This window comes from Bombyx mori, chromosome 4 (assembly GCF_030269925.1).
Source record: "Bombyx mori chromosome 4, ASM3026992v2".
NCBI classification, from domain to species: domain Eukaryota; kingdom Metazoa; phylum Arthropoda; class Insecta; order Lepidoptera; family Bombycidae; genus Bombyx; species Bombyx mori.
Genome location: NC_085110.1, coordinates 1214696 through 1237329, shown reverse-complemented (window position 1 = coordinate 1237329; position 22634 = coordinate 1214696). Strand labels below are relative to the sequence as shown.

The window sequence follows — 22634 nt, the reverse complement described above, 5'->3', positions numbered from 1 at the left end:
TGTTCTTGTTTTCTTGCCTCGTACTAGGAAAATAATAATCATTTCACATAAACCATATATTATAATATTTGTAAACCTCATATATAAAATAACAAGAGATACTTAACATTAAAATAATTGTTTCGTTTCTATAGTCTTTTAAAAGGCTATCCACAGTCTAAGTAACTGTTTGTCCTGTGGAACATTTAAGTTAATAAAGTGTAGGGTGCCTAACATCAAATCTTACAATAAATAGTCCATAACTAAATGATAAGTGTTATAGGTAGTTTTCCAATTACAGAGCATAATGCGACTCAGTGAAGCACAATGCCAAATTATGCTGAAGATTAATTGGAAAGTCAATTAGTTTTCAAATGCATCAGCAGAGTGCGCTAAGTTAGCACAGTTTTATTTAATATTGATTATTTCTAAGAAACTACGACGAAACGAAAGCCTTACATTTTTTTTCAACATTAAATAATATTACTAACGATAATATAAACAAAATTTCGATCAATGCCAACTTAAAGAAAAAACACTTGTCAATTTATTCTGTCACTGAGTTGGTACCGATTGCGAGTATCAGCAGTACTTTTGAGAGTGCTCGATTGTGCGAAGCGTTGCTGTAGTTGGAACATTCAACGTTGAGCATTATGCTGCATAATGCGCTCTTGTGCTGTAATTGAAAAACTACCAAAATGATCATTAATAATATTTTCTTACAGTAGAACCACTCCCCATACTTTTCCTTACTTAAACTTAATTTTTATATTAAAACTTTTAAAATAAGAACGAAATTATGATCCTATAAGAACAAACTTTCCACATCTAACAAATATTTTTTACTTTTTAGTATTTTTTAGCGAGCTGAAAAAGAAAGTTTTTAATTTAAACAATCATTTAGTTAACTAAAGCAACTTAACTTATAACAAAAAATAATTAATGCAAGATTAAACAGTAAAAGTACTTAAATTATGTTTACAACTCAAAAACCAAAGAAAAACATACTATGTTATATATTATTTGAGAATAATCCTGAAGATCCTGGTCAGTCCAATGGGATACTCTTATTATATTATTCTATTATTCTGGGCGGTCCTTTATAAGTGTGCTAAATTTCAATTATATAATGTTTCGAGGTGGGTTGAAATAATGTTCAAAGATTCCAATGCATACAGGCAAAGCTAATAAACAAGCAAATTAAAAAACCAGTCATTATTATTATTACATGAAGAAACTAGAGAATTTATGTGGTTACGAAAAACTTATACTTGGAATACAATATTATGTTAATCATAATTGTTAAACTTTTACTTAGTATGGTGGTAAGCCATTACAATAATTTAGCTGTTAATATTTATTCTCTTTAAAATAACATTATACAATGTTTATGTGGTTTTACATTTTATGATTGGTAGGTAATACTTTAGATAAATTTTGAAATTAAAATCTAGATAAAGAAGTATTCAAATTTATGTTATTTTGGGGGTCAGTTAAAAGTAAATAATAATTTTAATTTATTTCCTATCACTAGACATAACCTCCTGAGAGATGTTAAGTTAACATACTTTTGGCTGAATAATACACGATCTTCTGGATAGCTTGCTTACCAGAATAGTTCAATGTTGTTTTAAATTTTATTTTACTGAAAAACAAATAATAAACTTTATTTAACTGTAAATGAAACTTAAATAATTACTAATAATGTATGTGTGAATAATGTATGTGAGTATGTGAATGCTATCACCCACCATCTTGAGACTTCATCCTTATTATTCTTTTCATGAATGGATTTATTTTCAAGAACTTGCATTATAATCATTACTAGCGACCCGCCCTCGCTTCGCTTCGGAAACATTAAAACACACAGAAACCAAAAAAAAAAATAAAAAAAAATAAAAAAAAGTAGCCTATGTTCATCAGGGACAATGTCGGCTTCTAATGGAAAAAGAATTTTTCAAATCGGTCCAGTAGTTTCGGAGCCTATTCGAAACAAACAAACAAACAAATCTTTCCTCTTTATAATATTAGTATAGATTAATAATAATAGAAAAAATAATAGAATAATAATAGAAGTTTTTATATAATATATGATATTATATAAAAATAAAAAATACCCTCGGTGTGGATTGGGAGAGGCCTATGTCCAGCAGTGGACTGATGATGGGCTGATGATGATGATGATGATGAAGCAGTAAAGTTTCAGTTACTCCCATAACTTGTGTGTTCATAGTGCGTAATGTAATTTTCTATATAACAAAAATCTCATTATAAGGTTTTGGGGAATTTATCTTTTCGTGTTAGTGTGGAATCGTGTTGTAAAATACCGTGTTATAGTAGGGCTAGCTACCTGTACATTAAAATATTGTTATTACATTTCACTTATGTCATAACTTACAAGTAATTTCATGTTCCATAGAAAACTATGTTGTGAAGTAACAGCAAAGAGTTCATTTAAGTTCAAGGCCGTTCATACATATCATGATAAACAATTATTACATTTTCAATAAATAAATAAAATATACAAGTACCTTCTATGTTTTCAATTTAAAAATCGCTCCGGTGATCGTGCCATGTCGTTGTATGAGGCACTGTTTTTTATCAGTTTCAAGGCAAACTGTGGGCGGTTTCATGTTCGGTTGTATTTTACAGGCCTGTTCTGATATGGCAACGATTATCCCTGCAGAGTCTACGTGCGCGGCGCCTTTTGATGCCAAGCATAGTCCTTGTGGGTCCGCGATAAGACAGCCATTGACATTAGGCATAGACATGATTTCTTCTACGACTTTGTCTAGATCGTTTTCCATTTTTATTAAACAAATTTATATTAATTTATAAAAAACACGGTCAAAGTCGACTGTCGACTGTCTTTTGGAAACAAAACAAAAGATTCTTTGTTGACTTTTGACATAGCATCAGCACTGACAGATGTATTTTTTTAAAGTCTAGTTGGACAAGCAAATAAAGCCGTGTATAGAACTAAGTTTTTTGTTAGACTGAGCCGTGTTTGTGTTACGATAGCGAAATGGTACAAATAATTGAAAATAAATTTTTTCTCCTACCGACGCCGAAAGTTCGGTTTTCGTCCCGCTATACAGGGAAGAAAGTGTAACTTTTCCTCCTGCTGTACAGGAAAGAAAGTGTAACTTTTTCTCCCTGGGTTAAGTGTGCATGCGTCTACGTCTGTCTACGTCTGCTCTCACGCATCTAAAATTCTCCGCCATTGTTGTGCTCGGGTAATTTGCAATATTTAGTGTTTAGTGTAAAAGTAAAATAAACAAAAGTCAATAAAATTTAATAGTGAAGTATTAAACAAAGATGAATTCATCAGACAGTTCTTATTCAATTGGTAGTAGTTTTTTTAAAAATTGACCATAAAGATTTACATTACGACACAAAACTGCCAGCAGTAGAACCATCAGAGGACCACGTGCACTGGAACCGGAAGAAAGGACATACTTATGCGATGCCGTGGAGAAAAAACTAGCCCTAGAACCTCCTACAGGCGATGCTAACACTCAATGGGATACCGTAAAATCTCATCTCTGCGAATCCCTTGAAGAAATCAAGGCTTCCCGCAGAGAGGGAAATGCAAATCGGAAAAAAAACCAAAGTATGGATTTCGGAGCAAACAAGAGAAGCTTATAAGCAAGAGGAAAGACATCAAAGTGAAGGGATTACAGAATGATGACGTCAGGAAGACTTATTCTGACCTTTGCAAGGAAATTAAAAAAGCGTGCCGCCGAGATAAAAGCTGTTTCATTGGAGACATTTACACTGATATCGAAAAACATTCACAAAAATACCAACCGTCTTATTTGTTCAAGAAAGTTCGCCTTTTGTCTCGGAAATTTAAACCAAGATCCTGGATAATTGAAGATCCCAATGGCAAGCCTATCACTGATTTAAATGCCGTTGTCGAAATGTGGCGTAAATACTGTGAAGGATTATATGATCAGCCTCAGTCAATGAGTACACAACTCCCAGTCTGGGACGACATAACCTTAGAACCTTCAATAATACGATCAGAAGTAACAGAAGCCATCTCTCGACTAAAGAGCAATAAAGCTCCAGGACCGGATCACATCACGGCAGAAATAATTAAATCGCTGGGAGATAGGGGTGTGAATGCAGTGCATAGCATCTGCAATTACGTATGGCAACATGGCGAGTGGCCCAATAACTGGACTGAGTTGATCATTTTGCCGCTTCATAAAAAAGGGTCAACTAGGAAGTGCGACAATAACCGCACGCTAGCCCTTGTCTCACATTGCAGCAAAGTTCTACTGTACATTCTCAACACCCGCTTGCGCCACTTCCTAGATTGGCAAATCCCCAAGAGCAAGCCGGTTTCGTTAAAGGGAAGGGAACACGTGAACAAATCCTCAATATCAGGCAGCTTATCGAGAGGTCGTATGAGTTCGGCACCCCGATGGTCATGTGTTTTATTGACTACAGTAAAGCCTTTGATTGCGTCAAATGGGATCACCTGTGGAAAATACTAGCAGATTTGGGAGTACCGCAACATCTGGTCCTACTTTTACATAACCTGTACATTAATAACCAGGGAATCATAAGACTGGAGGAAACAATCTCTGCCCCCTTTAAATTTAGGAAGGGCGTAAGGCAAGGCTGGATATTATCTCCAGTTCTTTTTAATATTTATGGAGAGTATATCATGAGACGGACTTGTGAAGGCTGGGATGGTGGAGTTACCATTGGTGGAGTAAAATTGACCAATCTCAGATACGCCGACGACACATTCTCCTCGCGGCTAATGAAAGCGAGATGGCTGCTCTCATGAGCAAGCTTGAAAAAATTAGCCTCGAACTTGGTCTTGCCATTAACCGATCCAAAACAAAAGTGATGGTAATAGTCCGCATGAACAAACTGGAGCACACGGGGTCACTGCATCTTGAAACAACGGAAAGATTCATATACCTGAGCTCCATGATTCCGAATACTGGATCGTGCGAGCCTGAGATTCGAAGACGTATCGGGATAGCAAAAAGTGCCATGTCTCAGCTTGATAGCATCTGGTCCGATAGAAACATCTCCATAAAAACCAAGCGTAAACTTGTAACAAGTCTTGTGTTTTCTATTTTCTTATATGGGGCGGAGACATGGACTCTGAAGAAGGCTGATCGAAGTCGGATCAACGCGTTTGAGATGTGGTACTGGAGGAAAATGCTGCAGATTCCCTGGACGGCGCATCGGACAAACGCATCAATCCCTAAAGAACTAGGCGTCTCCTTAAGACTCTCTACCATTTGCCTACGTAGGATTTTAGTTTTTCGGTCACCTTGCGAGGAAAAAGGGTGACAATCTCGAAAAACTTCTCATCACCGGCAAAGTGGAAGGAAAGAGGCCTAGGGGGCGTAGTCCCATGCGCTGGTCCGATCAGATTAAGACGACTTTGTAATCCAGCATAAATGTCTTATCTCAGTAAAGGTCACGACCCTCAGAACTGAGGAATACGACGCACTGAGATTTAAAAATCAAAAAACAGTTAAATTGTTTTTATATGAGTGTATGGGGAGCTCCGCCCCCTACCAAGGCTTCGCCCCCGGACCCCACCGGGGCTTCGCCCCTGGACCCCGGCTCGATACTCCACGAACTTTCGGCCTGGTAGGAGAAAAAATAGTATGTGCACCGCGGGAAAAAGTAGAACATCTGATCTCATCCGCGCCTTCGACTCGGGTGGCAATTTTACACGCGGGAGGAAATGTCCAACTTTTCTCCCTTGGTTCACAATGTAACTGTCAACGCACTTGCATGGAATTAAATGAAATGACATGAAATAAAATAATGTTATCTTAATGATTTCCATCGGTTTTTTGGGAAGAAATCTAGAAGCAACGTTTCATTTTATCTTTTTATTTATAATATTAAGCCACCATTTTACACCTATAAGATATGAAACCGGAATTGTCTTATCCACGGTACAGACTTGTAAGCAGCTCTTACACATATTTAGTATCACAGATGATAGTAGCGCGAGTTTTTCAACGTTCTCGATAGCGTAAAAGTTGATTCACATTTGTATGGAGTTGGAACGTTTGCCTACGTTTGCCGCTAGGGGCGTTGTTCCAACTCCATACAAATTTTAGTTAACTTTTACGCTATCGAGAACGTAGAAAACTCGCACTAGAACACTGAACATGGCCTAGTTGTTGTTTGCACGTCTCGAAACGAATAGCCCAGCGTTTTACCTATTAAGCTATTTTTTTTTTATTTTTTTTTTATTGCTTAGATGAGTGGACGAGCTCACAGCCCACCTGGTGTTAAGTGGTTACTGGAGCTCATAGACATCTACAACGTAAATGCGCCACCCACCTTGAGATATAAGCTCTAAGGTCTCAATTAAAGTTACAACGGCTGCCCCACCCTTCAAACCGAAACGCATTACTACTTCACGGCAGAAATAGGCAGGGTGGTGGTACCTACCCGTGCGGACTCACAAGAGGTCCTACCACCAGTAATTACACAAATTATAATTTTGCGGGTTTCATTTTTATTAAACGATGTTATTCCTTCACCGTGGAAATCAATCGTGAACATTTGTTGAGTACGTATTTCATTACAAAAATTGGTACCCGCCTGCGGGATTCGAACACCGGTGCATCGCTCAATATTGAAAACCAACAAACTAAAACATAATTCAGTGGTGACGCGGAAACCCGTCTCCCATTAAGGTCATTAACAGTTTAATTAATTATGGTGACAACAGCCTTCCAATTTATTAGTTTTGAATTTATAATTTTATACATTTGCTTCTTGATCTTATTAATTTAGGACGATTATCTGGAACGAGGTGACTTTTAAGGGTTCATGATCATTTTGATTCTTCGGTTCCGGTGTTTCTAGTTAAATTGATAGACAGATTAAGCGTTAATTTTTTGTTGTTTGGTTTATTATTTGTCTCATGAAAATCAGTAATGCTAGAGCACAGCAGACCGCCTATCGTTAATTGCATTTTCGAACCTCTTTAGGAGTGGACGAGGAGGTGAGTTCATTCCGGAGTCAGATGTGACGTCATAAAAAGATGCGTGGTGTCGTGGGACACCGGATAGGAACGAAGTTCCTTATTATAAAAATATTAATTTTAAGTTCTATTCGAGGTATATAGAGAAAATAATTATTCGGGTATACATTTATTATTATGATTTTTTTATTGATAAAAAAAAAAAAACTATGTACTTTACAAAGTTATCAACTTCATTTTATTCACAATGATTTATAAAAAATATATAATACTAATATACAAAGAAACAGCTATTTATATGAATAGTAATAATAACCGTCATCACGTAGACTATACATTAGACACTGTATAGCCATCATACTAAGACTATACATAAATAATAAAAATCTTACGTTACGGACGTTTTTCCCCGATTAGGGTTCCCCTCCGCATCGTCCCATAAGGAACTTCGTTCCAAAATAATCTCTGAAAATGCAATCGAATCTACAGAGGTTCCAGGTAACAAGAACTACTTCAGCGGCAGGCGGTCCGACACGTCTGCATACGGATTAATAACATCATAAAAGACGAACGTCTAAACTTTGTCGTCGCAACGCAAGCAGGTCTCACTGTATCACGCTAGTCCGCCATTCGAGCTTACACAGCAAACTCGTGTGCAGTCATGTTGCAAATAATAATATATTGTTTACTGATGTTCTTGACTTGCCTCGCTTTGTTCGACATCGTGAGGCTGTGCATGAACGACGAAGACACAACAAAAAGAAAACTGCGACTCTGGTCGGGTGAGTTCAGCACCATTCAATGTAAAAAGAGCCCAATCGAAAAGACGGAGAATCAGCAAAAATGTGCCCTATTTTTACAGATGTAAAGATTGTTATAGAGTTTACGTTCAATCCGCTCTCGTTTTATTGTTTTTGTAGAATTGTGTTGTGTTACGGGAAATACCTTGACCTTGGAAGGTGTAGGTAAATCTTTTGATTAGTTATGTCCTTGGAACTTAATCTGCTCTTGGCAAATACTTTACATATCTTTAATTAGTTAATAGCAATTAATGACCTATTCTAATAGACTTGGTCTTTTCAACTTGATTTTACGTAGGTATTATGCGCGATTTCTAAGGTTTATAGATGGAAGAAATTAATAAAAAAGAGCTTAAAACTATTAATTGACATTTTTGGAGACCCATTTTCTATCTTCTACTATCCATTTTTTGAACTAAAAATACATTATATAGACGATTTGATATTAAAAATAAACTTAAATAAAATACTATAAAAATTAATATATAATAACTATGTATAATAAAAGGATGGGACGGTCGACATTTGTCGGGCATGCCACCGTCCGGGAGAGACTATTAGACATATTGTTTCTGGCTGTTCTCGTTTTGCTAATGGCGAGTACTTGCAGAAACAACAAAGTTGCTAGGATTATCCATGCGTATGCGTAATTACTGGATTCTTCTATAAAGGTTTTTTACTGCTTCACCCTAGTTGATAAGCGTCACGTTTGCTATTGGCAACGACAAATTGCTGGACAGCTGTCAGTCGTGAGTACTCGTTTTAACTGGAATATTCAGTGTTAGGCTCAAAAATCATATGTCCAGAAATTATGAAAACATGCTTTGGCAACTCATCCAGTTACAATTGTATTTTTGCCGAGCTGATTTGGGACCTAGAACATTTAGATTATTATTTATTAGTGACACGTATAAAGGCTTTGTGCCTAGCAACACAAATAAAGTCGTCGTGGCCTAACGGTTAAGACGTCCGATGCAATCGTGTTGAGCGATGCACCGGTGTTCGAATCTCAGGCGGGTACCAATTTGTCTAATGAAATACGTACTCAACAAATGTTCACGGTTGACTTCCACGGTGAATGAATAACATCGTGTAATAAAAATCAAACCCGCAAAATTATAATTTGCGTAATTACTGGTGGTAGGACCTTTTGTAAGTCCGCGCGGATGGGTACCACCACCCTGCTTATTTCTGCCGTGAAGCAGTAATGCGTTTCGGTTTGAAGGGTGGGGCAGCCGTAACTATATTTGAGACCTTAGAACTTGTATCTCAAGGTGGGTGGCGCATTTATGTTGTGAATGTCTATGGGCTCCATTAACCACTTAACATCAGGTGAGCTCGTCTACCCATCTAAGCAATAAAAATAAAAAAATAAAAAATATAGACAACAAAATACGTACAATTTGTCCTATGAAGACGTATCTAACACTAATGTGACGTAATTAATTTTACCAAAATATGGTAAGTAGGTTAATAGCTTTTACCGCACACCAAAAAAGATAAATCTCTAATTATGGCTATTCGGCCTATACAATGGGAAAGTGGCCACCGCCATACATTGATTTTAGCCACGTACAAGCAGTCTTGTCGTAGCCTACCGAGAACCAAAATATGGATTTTCATGATTATATAAATGAATTTAACCAAGGACGTAATATACGCATGTACATATTTGCATACATTATGTATTGTTTCGCAAAATAAAATAAAGAAATATCAGCAATTCATCATAACATTATTAGGAAACTGTAAATATTTTAGTTATTGTCTGCAACTTCGAGTCATGGTCGTTTTTTTGCTTTAAATCATAAGAACACCTTTTCGCGATACGAGTTTACATTTTCACGAATACAAATAACCAGAATAAAACAATGCAACGCATGAAAATGTTATTCATAATTATAAAATTTAAATATTTTTAAGCAATTTCGATATATAATTATTATAACTAGAGGTCCAGCAGTAGTCGAAATTCGACTATTATTAATTGGAATTGTAAATCTGTACATTATTATGATTGTATTTTATACTTCTATAATCACAAATTTCGCCAAGACTACACTATAAAAAATATTAACAAAGACAAACAATATTTAATCTCAATTTGACAAAAGACGTCATGAACAAAAGTTTGACAATAAATAGTATGCATGCGTGTGTGCGTCAAACACATGGTATGTAGTGTGTGTAATGTTTTCTTTATTGATTTAATGTATCTTTTATGCATTATTTTAAAAAAATATTAGCATTATGCACTTCTTCTCTATATTCTCTATAAGTGTGGAAAATGTCATACTCCTCTGTCCGCGCAATTTTCGTAAAAAGGGATACAAAGTTTTTGCTTCACATATTAATATATATAGGTAGATGGTAGGTTTGCCCGCAACATCAACATGCAAAGATCAATGTTTTTGTTGTTGTTGATTGATAAAACAATGAAGTGCACATATTATATACACATTGTACGATTTAAGTTTCACGTCGAACTCTTCGGTAAGTTCGATGAGTACGGTGACCTATGCTCTGAATGCGTCTACCAGTAGCGTCCAAAAGCACTGAGAGTGGATGGGTGTAATGGGGGTTAGGCAAAGCTTAGCATATAGAAATTAAAGAAAAAACAAAAAAGAAGGCCGTTATACCGTGTTATTAAATGTACAGGCTGAGAATCGATTGATATTCGTATATTTTATTTTATGCACCATACTGAACCCTGGTCTGCGAATTTTAGTCTTAGTTCGGAGTCAATAACATGTCGATTAAGTTGTCGAACTGTACTCTAGGAGGCGTTCTGTTTCGGTCTATTTACAGTCACTCTACATTGTACCATGCTTAGCTGATCTTCATTGTTCTCTGACTTTTCCACATTCTTCGGAAGGAAGCGATACGGCTGTGCTCCTGGCTCTGCTGATGTCTTTGTTCCTTACTAGCATTAGGTTGACCACAGGTTCGTCTGCCTTCGCAGACAATAAAATATCCTGTAATTTTATATAAACCTTCTTTTTTTGATGATTACCCGATCGTTCTAAGTCCCTTTTGATACAACATCCATATAATGTGTAACCCACTGAGTTTCTCGCCGGATCTTCTGAGTGGATTGCAATTCCGATTCGTCAGTAGATTTTGCGAAGCAATGCTCTTGCTAGGGCTAGTGTCGGCCAATTCTCTCAGAATGAGCCCGTGAGCTCAGTCCGCGAGAAGCTGGAATAGCTCCATTGGCTAACAGCGAATCGGTAGGGGAAAAATGGTTAATGTGTTAAATATCATCATCTCACAAAGATTATTTTTTAATTATTGTTATATGGGTGGAGGAGCTTACAGCCCACCTGGTGTTAAGTGGTTACTGGAGCTCATAGACATCTATGACGTAAATGAGCTACCCACCTTGAGATATAAGTTCTAATAGCATAGTATATAGTAATATAATAGTAACTTGTGGACAGATGTTTGACGATTGACTTCCACGGTGTAGGAATAACATCGTGTAATAAAAATCAAACCCGCAAAATTATAATTTGCGTAATTACTGGTGATAGGACCTCTTGTGAGTCCGCACGGGATTCGAACACCGGTGCGTTGCTAGACACGAATGCACCGGACGTCTTGTCCTTATCCTTTAGGCCACGACGACTTCACTTAACTTAATACACTTAATATTTAAGAGCCATGGCGACCATTTAGTTGATATTATTTTCCATTATTAATGGCATACCCTCCTCTTTACAACTAAATAAATATCCGATCATTTTGTTCAAAAATACTAGTTTTATTTGTATATCAAAATCAAACCACTTCTTTCTTGTAAGGTCCTATATAACGCTGAAGGCAAAATATTTACAGTATAATCTTTATGACTTTATCGGCAATACCTTTCGTACCAGGAACCGAGAGCAGCATATAAATTAAGAGTAATATCGGCCAACATTCCAATGTCTTTTGGTAATTTTCTCAATATTTCACCGAATGGATTGAATTTTAAGTATTCAAAGCAACACAAACCTACTGTTGATTTGAATACTTTATATTTATCTCTATATATAAAAAGGAATTGCTGTTCGTTAGTCTCGCTAAAACTCGAGAACGGCTGGACCGATTTGGCTAATTTTGGTCTTGAATTATTCGTGGAAGTCCAGGGAAGGTTTAAAAGGTGAGAAAATATAAAAAAAGCTCGGAATTATATAAAAACAAATAATTTTGTTTTTTCTTTGATGTGTCCCTTTGATGTGTCTTTTATTTATCGATTGAGGCACTACGAAGTCTGCCGGGTCAGCTAGTATATAGTAAAAGAATAATTAATATTGTATAATATATAATAATGTACGACGAACTATACACATAATGATTTTGTGGACAAAATCAACCCAAACACACACAAAAATTTTACCAGTTAAATTTAATTTCGTTCTCCAAACGCCTTATAAAACTTACTTTGCAATTTTCATCTAAAGATACATTCTTCCAAGTCTCCAAAACGACTGCAAAATACGGAACGGAGTTATGGACTGGGGTGGCATGAGGTCGAATTCCGTCGAATGTGCATATTTCAAATTTTAATGGCAAAATATCATTTTAGTATTTTCTCAGGGACCATTTTCGAATCCGTTAAAAGCGATATCTACAGCAGCATAAAATCAAATCCGACCTTTTTGCTGTAACTCTGAGAACAGTGAACACTGATCTATGCTGTTAAAAAATTATTAGATTCTCGGTAACAATTAATTTCGCCACACTATCAATGAAAGGTCAGTTTTGCAGAGTTCAGATTCCACGTTTGTTTTGCAATGCAATGCTAGAATTGTCGATGGCGTAGAGATTGCAACATGAAATTAAAACCTTGGTTATTGCCGAAATATCCGTAGATTATTAACGGAGTGAATAGTGTTACAGAGAACAGTTTACCCTGAGTACTTGTTCTGTACCAAATATTATTCTTTGTCATGCTTCGTATGTGCTCCTCTGCGCTCCCTTAAAATGAATGAAAATGATAGTTTGGCGTCACTGAATATGTAATGTAAAATTTTTCTATTCCTTAAATTTAAATTGGTTTATTAATATCCTTAAACAGTTTTTTTAGTGCTTAAAGGTGTGGATGAGTTCATGGACAGCCTGGTGTCTTAACTTCAGCTTATCGGTGGTGGTTAGTGGTGCCCATAGACATCAACTACGTAAATGCCACCACCCATCTGGAGACATGATTTCTAAAATTATAGTTTTTACTTGTTGCCGTATATAGTCGTCGTGGCCTAAGGGATAAGATCCGGTGCATTCGTATTGAGCGATGCACCGGTGTTCGAATCCCAGGCGGGTACCAATTTTTCTAATGAATTACGAACTCAACAAATGTTCACGATTGACTTTCATGATGAAGGAATAACATCGTGTAATAAAAATAAAACCCGCAAAATTGTATAATAATTTGCGTAATTACTGGTGGTAGGACCACTTGTAATTCCGCGCGGGTAGGTACCGCCACCCTGCCTATTTCTGCCGTGAAGCAGTAATGCGTTTCGGTTTAAAGGGTGGGGCTGCCGTTGTAACTATGCTGAGATCTTAGAACTTACATCTCGAGGTGGGTGGCACATTTACGTTGTAGATGTCTATGGGCTCCAGTAACCACTTAACACCAGGTGGGCTGTGGGCTCATCCACCCATCATAAGCAATAAAAAAAAAATCTAGTTGCTCATTGTTGGAGAGTAGAAAGATAAGAAAGAAGGATTACTGGAACGGTCTAATGTATGGGTTAAGTTACACGGCGAGCTTTTTGTCGAGTTCGATAAGGACGGCTACCAAGGTCACTAAGCCTGCTGCTGACGTTAGAGCTGCAGGCATCTAATAGTAGTGTTAGTGGATCAGATGGATCCGTAAGGACGTGTCTACGACACAGAGAGATTTGTGGCAACGGTATTTAAAGGTTGCTCGGATGTCATTGAATTGATATTTTTCATAACTGCCATGAGTTTGCGCAAAGTTCTTCTTTAAGAGACGAACCGCCCCTAGCGGTTGTCGTGTTTAATTTAACTAAATTGTTTCAAAAAAAGTATGTCCAACAATAGCTGATATTTGTGTTACGGACAGATCGAAAATTAGGACATAATACTTACTAATAGGTGGTAAATAGTAATAGCTAAAATTGTTGTACTTCTAATATTCTATACACATTTATCGAATTGTTTTTATTGTCTCTAACTAGCTTTTTGTCTTTTAAACTTGGCTAGATATAATAGTAAATAAAGCCTACTTTATCCCAGTTTGTATATAATCACGTAAAAATTAACATGAAAATGTACTTAAAATTTAAAACGTGAATGTAAAATTAGATGGCTGTGCTACACTGGTTGTCTGTAAGGATATTTACTCATGTGATCATGACATTGACGGAGCGCTACACGTGTGTCTCGTTTTTGCTGGTTATTAACATAGATAATAATACACTTAATATTTGGTATTAACGCTTGCTTACAGTAATTATACAGGGTACCCGTAAACAACGGTGTTTTAAGGCGATTCAACGAGTCTTTCCCTAAACGCGAGATTAAGCCGTACCTAAAAATATTTTGTTTTAATTAGGTACATGACTCGCGTAAATAGAAGAATTTACAGCAAAACAAACCATGCAAACATATGTATGCAAGTCGGTGTCGTTATAATTCTTCAGTTGATATTCAAGAACGTTTTAAAGTTATTTAAACGTATTGAATCGATTGGTGACGGGTGCGGCATTTCAAATGACAACAATAAACTTTGTGGATGTCCAAAAACAATTTGTGACAACACACAACAAACCGTGACATTCTGTTATCTTAGAGATACTCATTGAAGCCGAACGTGTTGAACACACGCACGTGTTAATACTCTTATTGATGTTTTCAGAAAATAAAGCTAAATCTGACGACGCAGAATCTGAGATCCTGATACATTTTTTTAAGCTAAATTTGAAGACTTTATGAGTTTCTCATAGATTCTTTTGTTATTGTAGACGAGATAACGGTCTATCTGTTCTTAAATGAAGACCAGAATCGATACACATATCTAATTGAATATCACCACCAGCTTGTTTGAGACAATCTTATGTTACTCTATGAGGTGTTGGACTTGCCCCAGACTTCGTATAGATATAGTGAGAAAAGATTTTCCTTCGTAATTTTTCGGAAAAGTTCGTATTTATCGTGATCTCTCAAATAGCTTCAGTGCAATGATATTATTCATTTTGACCTTTGACACTAAACAATAAAGTTCCATATTATTGGATATGAAAATGTCACACATTTAAGAGGATCATTCATTACAGTTCGGGTGTCATCGTATTCCGATATGGATCCGAGTTTTCCCGAAGGAAAATAATTTCTCACTACATCTATAATCGGGTTTATCTTCAAGGTCAAAATTTCAATTGCATAACAGCTATATAGGGTATGTCTCCAGACGGACGGTGTCTATGTTGTAGCGTATATACAGTACACTTGGAATCGTCAAACATCAGCTAGACTGGGAGTTTGTCTATCAATCATCTTTTACGATCCAGGTGTACTTCTCTTATCTCTACTTTTCTTTGTTTTTTTGCATAAAAAGTAATGATAGTTGTATGCAGCGATAGATCTTTTACTGGTGGTAGAGCGTCTTGAGTCCGCACGGGTAGGTACCACCACCCTGCCTATTTCTGCCGTGAAGCAGTAATGCGTTCCGGCTTGAAGGGCGGGGCAGCAGTTGTAATTTTAAAGTGAGATCTTAGAACTCATGTCTCGAGGTGAGTGGCGGCGTTTACGTTGTAGATGTCTATGGGCTCAGGTAACCACTTAACACCGGGTGGGTTGTGAGCTCGTCCAGCCACCTAAGCAATAAAAAAAAAGAAAAAAATAGATCAACTATGTACCCCTTAAGACGACATCGAAATTTAAAAAATGCCTAATGAAAGCTTCTCTGTTTCAGTGTTGCCATACGAAGTGATCAAGAACAAGATGAAGGGTATCAACCAGCTGGAGGAAGAGCAGATCAAATCAGAGACTGAAAGCAAACCTTACATAATAAGCGAAACCGTCTAATAAAATTACATTAAATTTTTTTAGTCATTAATTAATAGCACAAAATTCGAATGTAATTTGCTCAAGAGCAATAAAAATTCAAGAGTGTTGAAATTATATTCCGAAACTAAAATGATATTTGAAAATTTTGGTCATAGTAATATGTATTATTGCGACAACGAACGTTATGTGGAGTTGAGCGTAGACGAGCGAGCATACTCGAATGTGTGTGCAGCTGTATCTGTTGTAGGGATGATCGATATTAATAAAACATCGATGTTAATATCGATGTTAGCATCGATTTAAAACTATCGATGTACGATAAAGATCGATAGTAAAACATCGATGTCTAAAAACATTGATGTTTTTGGTAGGAAATAAAAGGGTTTATTTTATTTATTATAAGTGTTTATTCATTAAAACTACGTTTTACGAATTATAATCGAGCGTTTCATTATTGGACTTGACTCCGACATTACACTTCACAATTTACATTTTCTTAATTTCACACACATTTATGTAGTACGGCTTACTTCGATTACGTTGATCAGTATCATCTAGTTTAAAATAGTTGTACTATCTAGGGGATATATGGACGTTTCGATTATTCGATATTTTATTCTCATACAATCGATGTGTGGATATCATCGAAACCAAAACGTCGACGATGTTAAAATCATCGATGTTTTTCAGCTAAACATCGCTGCTTATTCAACATCGACGAATATCGATCATCCCTAATCTGTACCTGTGTTGTGGACTTAAAGCCAAAGCAATGACAAATAGCAGCATAAGCGCTAAGTTAATTACGTGCTTAGAGAGAAGCAGTCAATATACGGACCAGCGGAGTGGCATCTCATCAAAACATAGTCACGCATCGCGAGATACCATTTGTTTATGTCTCGGCATTAATTATGTTCAATTCTGTTACAAAGTAAATATGGATTTCGGTTTGACGGATAGAATATGAATTGGTTTTACTAAAGTTATTGACGTGCTTGTCTGTGCATCTGTCAATCCATTTATTTCAAATCCAAAATGGCGGACAATAATACTAATCAGAGATATTGATATAAGGCTATAACCGGAAAGATGTTTTGTCTTTTGTTGGGTCTGTCAGTATGGAACGTTTTAAATAGACATATTTGTCCTGGCTATGATATACATATGTATAATAAAATTATTTATTGCAATTAAAATAATTAAATCAAAATTTAACCGTAATAAATAAAAGTCTTAATAATAATTTCACTTTGGTATTTTATTTATTAAAATTGTCAATTTGTTACAGTTATCGGTCGTTGGAGCTCGAGAAAATTCAGTTCGCGTGATTGGTTCAAGAATATGAGTTCTGTATCGGCTATTTGCTGCGATATACTTATTTAACATTTCATAAAATGAATGTACATACACAAGCATAGCATTAATAATTGAACACAAGTCTTTTTTTTCTATAGCCTAAATGGGTGGAAGAGCTCACGGCCCACCTGGTTTTAAGTGGTGACCGGGGCCCATAGACACGAACGACGTGCATGTCTCCACCCACCTCGAGACATAAGTTGTAAGGTCTCAATTTTAACAGTACAACGTCTGCCTCATCCTTTAAACCGAAAGGCATGACTGCTTCACGGCAGAAATAGGCAGGGTGGTGGTACATGCCCGTGCGGACTCACAAGTTGTCCTACCATCAGCAAAGTCTTAGCATCTATTGCTATTGTTATTCACAGACGTTACCAATTTTCGATTATTTCGAACATATACAACCCGAACACGCTGCGTCCATTTGTAAGCAAATGAACAGTAACTTGTGAACAGATGAGAAAAACTTGTATCGATCATACTTGATTACTTCAATCACGTTTCGTTCGATATCCAGTCGAAGTCTGTTTCCTTTATCGAGATATTTGATGTTTGGAGCCTGGGCTGAATACCTTCTTCTCTCGATGTGTGCATCCGTTGCATTCTACCTAATAAATACTATTGTCCAATTAGAATCCAAACCCTGGACATTGCTGGACACACTTCTCTTTATGAACAAAGGCGTGTTGTACGACTGGTCACGTAGGTCCATTCGGAGAACCGATCAGGACGGGAGCACCGCTGTGCTGTACAATTGAGGTTTTGACCTCATTGTACCTTACTTATTCTTTTTTCTACCTATTTGCTGGTAGCCTAAGATGCTATTCCAGCTTGGCCCGGACGGTGATCTCTCGGGGCTCAAACTGGAAGTGTTGCTAACACTGGTCCTAGCAAAAGCAATCTTTCGCAGAATCTACCACCAGATCGGAAACGGGACCACCTGAGAAGATCCGGCCAAAAACTCAGTGGGCAGTGTATGTGGGTGAATTTGCTTGTCGAGCCCTTCGTCGCAAGCGACGGAATGTTATCCCTCTGTTTGGGCATGACACCTCGGTATTTGGCCTTCGAAGCCTACGATATGGGCAGGTCATTCCGATAGAGGCACCCGTCACGTGCGGACGTGCTCATCGTCCACTCGATCGCCCGGTCTTTGTTCGCCCGGCTTTTGTTAGCCCGGCCATTGTTCGCGCGGCCTGTGTTTGTGGTACATCTGCCGACTAAGTGCTCTTTCTGGAAGTTTTTATTTGTTTTGTTTCCTTTTGTTGTTTCTGTGTTCGTGGTACATCTGCCGACAAAGTGGTTTCCTGCAAGTATTTATTTGTTTTGTTTCTTTTCGTAATTTCTGTTTTGTTGTGCTTTTTCTTTGTCCTGTAGTAATCGCGCCGCATTGCCACCTGTGTTCAATAGAACCGCTCAGGTCCGAGAAGTTGGGGCCTCGCCGCAAGGCGAGTGTTTTCAAGACCCGGGGCCGCCCCACCTGGGTACTCAGCGATCATGGACGCTGTATTCGCGGAATTCCTCCGACTTCGCCACCCACAGCTCGCCTCGGAGTTTTTGGCCTTCAAGGCCAATCACACTGCGAGCCCTCTCGAGGACTCCGCCGCGCTCGCTGCTCCTGCGTCGCCTGTACCTGCGTGCAGAGCTTCTGCATTGAGCACCGCAGCCTCTGTCGTGCCTGCCGCTCCCGTGTCGCCTATACTGGCGAGAAAAGCTGCTGCGTCGTCCGCCGTGACCATCGTTTCAGCTGAGCGATCATCCGCGGCCTCCGTCGCGCCCTCTAAAACACCTACACTTGCTCGTAGGTCGCCTGCACCCGCCTCCTCGTGCTCCGACTCTGACTCGGACATGGAGGTCGACCTCGCCCCCGCCTCATCGACGGATGGATTCACCCTGGTACAGAAGGGTAAGAAGCGTGCCGCGGAGTCTCGAGCTCCCGCGGCCGCTAAAATTAGCAAAGCCGTGAACGCGTCGCGCCCCCGCCCTCAGACTCCCGTTGCGCCCCCAGCCCGTGCCACTCCGTCGCCGCGTCCGGTGGCACAAAATAAAACCCAGACCCCTCCCCCGGTTATCCTTCAGGAGAAGGCAGCTTGGGATCGAGTTTGCCTGGCCCTTAAGGCCAAAAATATAAATTTCACGAATGCCCGTAACCTCGCGAACGGCATTCAAATTAAGGTTCAAACACCCGACGACCATAGGGCCCTCTCTTCTTACCTCCGTAAGGAGCGTATAAGTTTCCATACGTATACGCTCCAGGAGGAGCGCGAACTCCGCGTTGTAATACGCGGAATCCCTAAAGAGTTAGATGTAGAGCTCGTAAAAGCCGACCTGTTAGAACAAGGCCTACCAGTGAATTCTGTGCACCGTATGCACACCGGTCGCGGTAGGGAGCCATATAATATGGTTCTAGTCGCTCTCCAGCCTACCCCCGAGGGTAAGAAAATCTTTAACACACAGACCGTCTGTAGGCTCTCTGGTATCGCTGTCGAAGCCCCCCATAAAAAAGGCACTCCTAGCCAGTGCCATAACTGTCAATTGTACGGGCACTCTTCCCGTAACTGTCACGCGCGCCCCCGATGTGTTAAGTGTTTGGGCGATCACGCCACGGCCCTCTGCGCTCGCGACCAAAAAACCGCGACGGAACCGCCTAGCTGCGTCCTGTGTCGAACACAGGGTCACCCCGCGAATTACCGTGGTTGCCCCCGAGCCCCTAAAATAAATCGCCGCGTCGCCCGCCAAAACCGCCTCCGAGCTTCCGGCCCAGACATCAAAGCCTCGGCACCCTCTGCGTCGCAGGCTAAGCCAGCGTTCGTTCCGGCGGCGGTGCCCAGTGTCTCGGCCTGGGCAAAACCGCTGCCGTACACGAACACGGCTACAACTCCCTCCTCCGCGATTCGTCCCGCCCCCGCGACTCGTCCCTCTCCCGCGACTTGCCCTCCGACCGCGTCCGACAATCTCGCTTTAGCGATCGACTTCTTTCAGTCGATCAACTTTGAGCGCGTTAACGCTTTGGGCGACGCCATTCGCGCTGCCTCCACTGCACAACACTTTATCGCCGTTGTGCAGGAATACGCCGACGTATACGCGTCATTAAATACGTACGTCCTCCCCTCACTCCGCCGGTAATCAATGGCGTATATAAGTAGAATAAAGCCCCTATCCGTAACGATAGGATTTTTTAACGCTTACGGTCTCGCAAATCAACGTGATCAGGTTTCTAACTTTTTGCGTGACCACCAAATTGATATCTTTTTAGTGCAGGAGACCCTACTTAAGCCCGCGCGCCGTGACCCTAAAATCGCGAACTATAACATGGTCAGGAACGACAGGCTCTCTGCCCGTGGTGGTGGTACCGTCATTTACTATAGAAGAGCCCTGCATTGCGTCCCGCTCGATCCTCCCGCGCTCGCTAATATCGAAGCATCAGTGTGCCGAATCTCACTGACGGGACACGCGCCGATCGTTATCGCGTCCGTTTATCTTCCACCGGATAAGATCGTTCTAAGCAGTGATATCGAGGCGCTGCTCGGTATGGGGAGCTCTGTCATTCTGGCGGGCGACCTAAATTGTAAACACATCAGGTGGAACTCACACACCACAACCCCGAATGGCAGGCGGCTTGACGCGTTAGTCGATGATCTCGCCTTCGATATCGTCGCTCCGCTAACCCCGACTCACTACCCGCTAAATATCGCGCATCGCCCGGATATACTCGACATAGCGTTATTAAAAAACGTAACTCTGCGCTTACACTCGATCGAAGTAGTTTCAGAGTTAGATTCAGACCACCGTCCCGTCGTTATGAAGCTCGGTCGCGCTCCCGATTCCGTTCCCGTCACGAGGACTGTGGTGGATTGGCACACGCTGGGCATCAGCCTGGCTGAATCTGATCCACCATCGCTCCCGTTTAACCCGGACTCTATCCCGTCTCCTCAGGATACCGCTGAAGCCATAGACATCTTAACGTCACACATCACCTCGACATTAGATAGGTCATCGAAACAAGTTGTAGCGGAGGACTTCCTTCACCGCTTCAAATTGTCCGACGATATTAGGGAACTCCTTAGAGCTAAGAACGCCTCGATACGCGCCTACGACAGGTATCCTACCGCGGAAAATCGTATTCGAATGCGTGCCCTACAACGCGACGTAAAGTCTCGCATCGCCGAAGTCCGAGATGCCAGATGGTCTGATTTCTTAGAAGGACTCGCGCCCTCCCAAAGGTCTTACTACCGCTTAGCTCGTACTCTCAAATCGGATACGGTAGTAACTATGCCCCCCCTCGTAGGCCCCTCAGGCCGACTCGCGGCGTTCGATGATGACGAAAAAGCAGAGCTGCTGGCCGATACATTGCAAACCCAGTGCACGCCCAGCACTCAATCCGTGGACTCTGTTCATGTAGAATTAATAGACAGTGAGGTAGAACGCACAGCCTCCTTGCCACCCTCTGATGCGTTACCACCCGTCACCCCGATGGAAGTTAAAGACTTGATCAAAGACCTACGTTCTCGCAAGGCTCCCGGTTCCGACGGTATATCCAACCGCGTTATTAAACTTCTACCCGTGCAACTCATCGTGATGTTGGCATCTATTTTCAATGCCGCTATGGCGAACTGTATCTTTCCCGCGGTGTGGAAAGAAGCGGACGTTATCGGCATACATAAACCCAGTAAACCAAAAAATCATCCGACGAGCTACCGCCCGATTAGCCTCCTCATGTCTCTAGGCAAACTGTATGAGCGTCTGCTCTACAAACGCCTCAGAGACTTCGTCTCATCCAAGGGCATTCTTATCGATGAACAATTCGGATTCCGTACAAATCACTCATGCGTTCAACAGGTGCACCGCCTCACGGAGCACATTCTTGTGGGGCTTAATCGACCAAAACCGTTATACACGGGAGCTCTCTTCTTCGACGTCGCAAAAGCGTTCGACAAAGTCTGGCACAATGGTTTGATTTTCAAACTATTCAACATGGGCGTGCCGGATAGTCTCGTGCTCATCATACGGGACTTCTTGTCGAACCGCTCTTTTCGATATCGAGTCGAGGGAACCCGCTCCTCCCCACGACCTCTCACAGCTGGAGTCCCGCAAGGCTCTGTCCTCTCACCCCTCCTATTTAGCTTATTCGTCAACGATATTCCCCGGTCGCCGCCGACCCATTTAGCTTTATTCGCCGACGACACGACTGTTTACTATTCTAGTAGAAATAAGTCCCTAATCGCGAAGAAGCTTCAGAGCGCAGCCCTAGCCCTAGGACAGTGGTTCCGAAAATGGCGCATAGACATCAACCCAGCGAAAAGTACTGCGGTGCTATTTCAGAGGGGAAGCTCCACACGAATTTCCTCCCGGATTAGGAGGAGGAATCTCACACCCCCGATTACTCTCTTTAGACAACCCATACCCTGGGCCAGGAAGGTCAAGTACCTGGGCGTTACCCTGGATGCATCGATGACATTCCGCCCGCATATAAAATCAGTCCGTGACCGTGCCGCGTT

General features: G+C 40.2%; 1 protein-coding gene and 2 long non-coding RNA genes across 5 annotated transcripts; 1 reads left to right on the top strand and 2 right to left on the bottom strand.

The window, feature by feature from the left end:
- Positions 1-41: 41 nt before the first annotated feature.
- LOC101746912 (ragulator complex protein LAMTOR5) lies at positions 42-2891 on the bottom strand. 3 transcript variants are annotated; one of them, XR_009977128.1, is made up of 3 exons: positions 2511-2891; positions 1548-1624; positions 42-1163 (listed from the first exon to the last, which is right to left on the bottom strand). XR_009977128.1 is itself a non-coding variant. In XM_004929099.5 (2 exons), the coding sequence occupies exon 1, from the start codon at positions 2784-2786 to the stop codon at positions 2514-2516; it is 273 nt and encodes a 90-aa protein (XP_004929156.1). In that variant the 5' UTR covers positions 2787-2891; the 3' UTR covers positions 42-1624; positions 2511-2513. The 3 variants fall into 3 exon arrangements, 2 of the variants coding, with proteins under 2 accessions (XP_004929156.1, XP_062533128.1); XM_004929099.5 differs by having other exon boundaries at positions 42-1624; XM_062677144.1 differs by lacking the exon at positions 1548-1624.
- Positions 2892-7134: 4243 nt separating this feature from the next.
- Positions 7135-20327, top strand: LOC105842075 (nucleic-acid-binding protein from mobile element jockey). Its single transcript, XR_001139867.4, has 2 exons — positions 7135-7746; positions 15689-20327. It is a non-coding gene; the product is annotated as a nucleic-acid-binding protein from mobile element jockey (long non-coding RNA).
- Positions 7177-9377, bottom strand: LOC134201872 (uncharacterized). Its single transcript, XR_009977127.1, has 2 exons — positions 9165-9377; positions 7177-8638 (listed from the first exon to the last, which is right to left on the bottom strand). It is a non-coding gene; the product is annotated as an uncharacterized LOC134201872 (long non-coding RNA).
- Positions 20328-22634: the final 2307 nt, after the last annotated feature.

Excerpts from the sequence above, each read along its gene's own strand:
- LOC101746912 (XM_004929099.5), bottom strand. The coding sequence starts at position 2,786 with ATGGAAAACGATCTAGACAAAGTCGTAGAAGAAATCATGTCTATGCCT.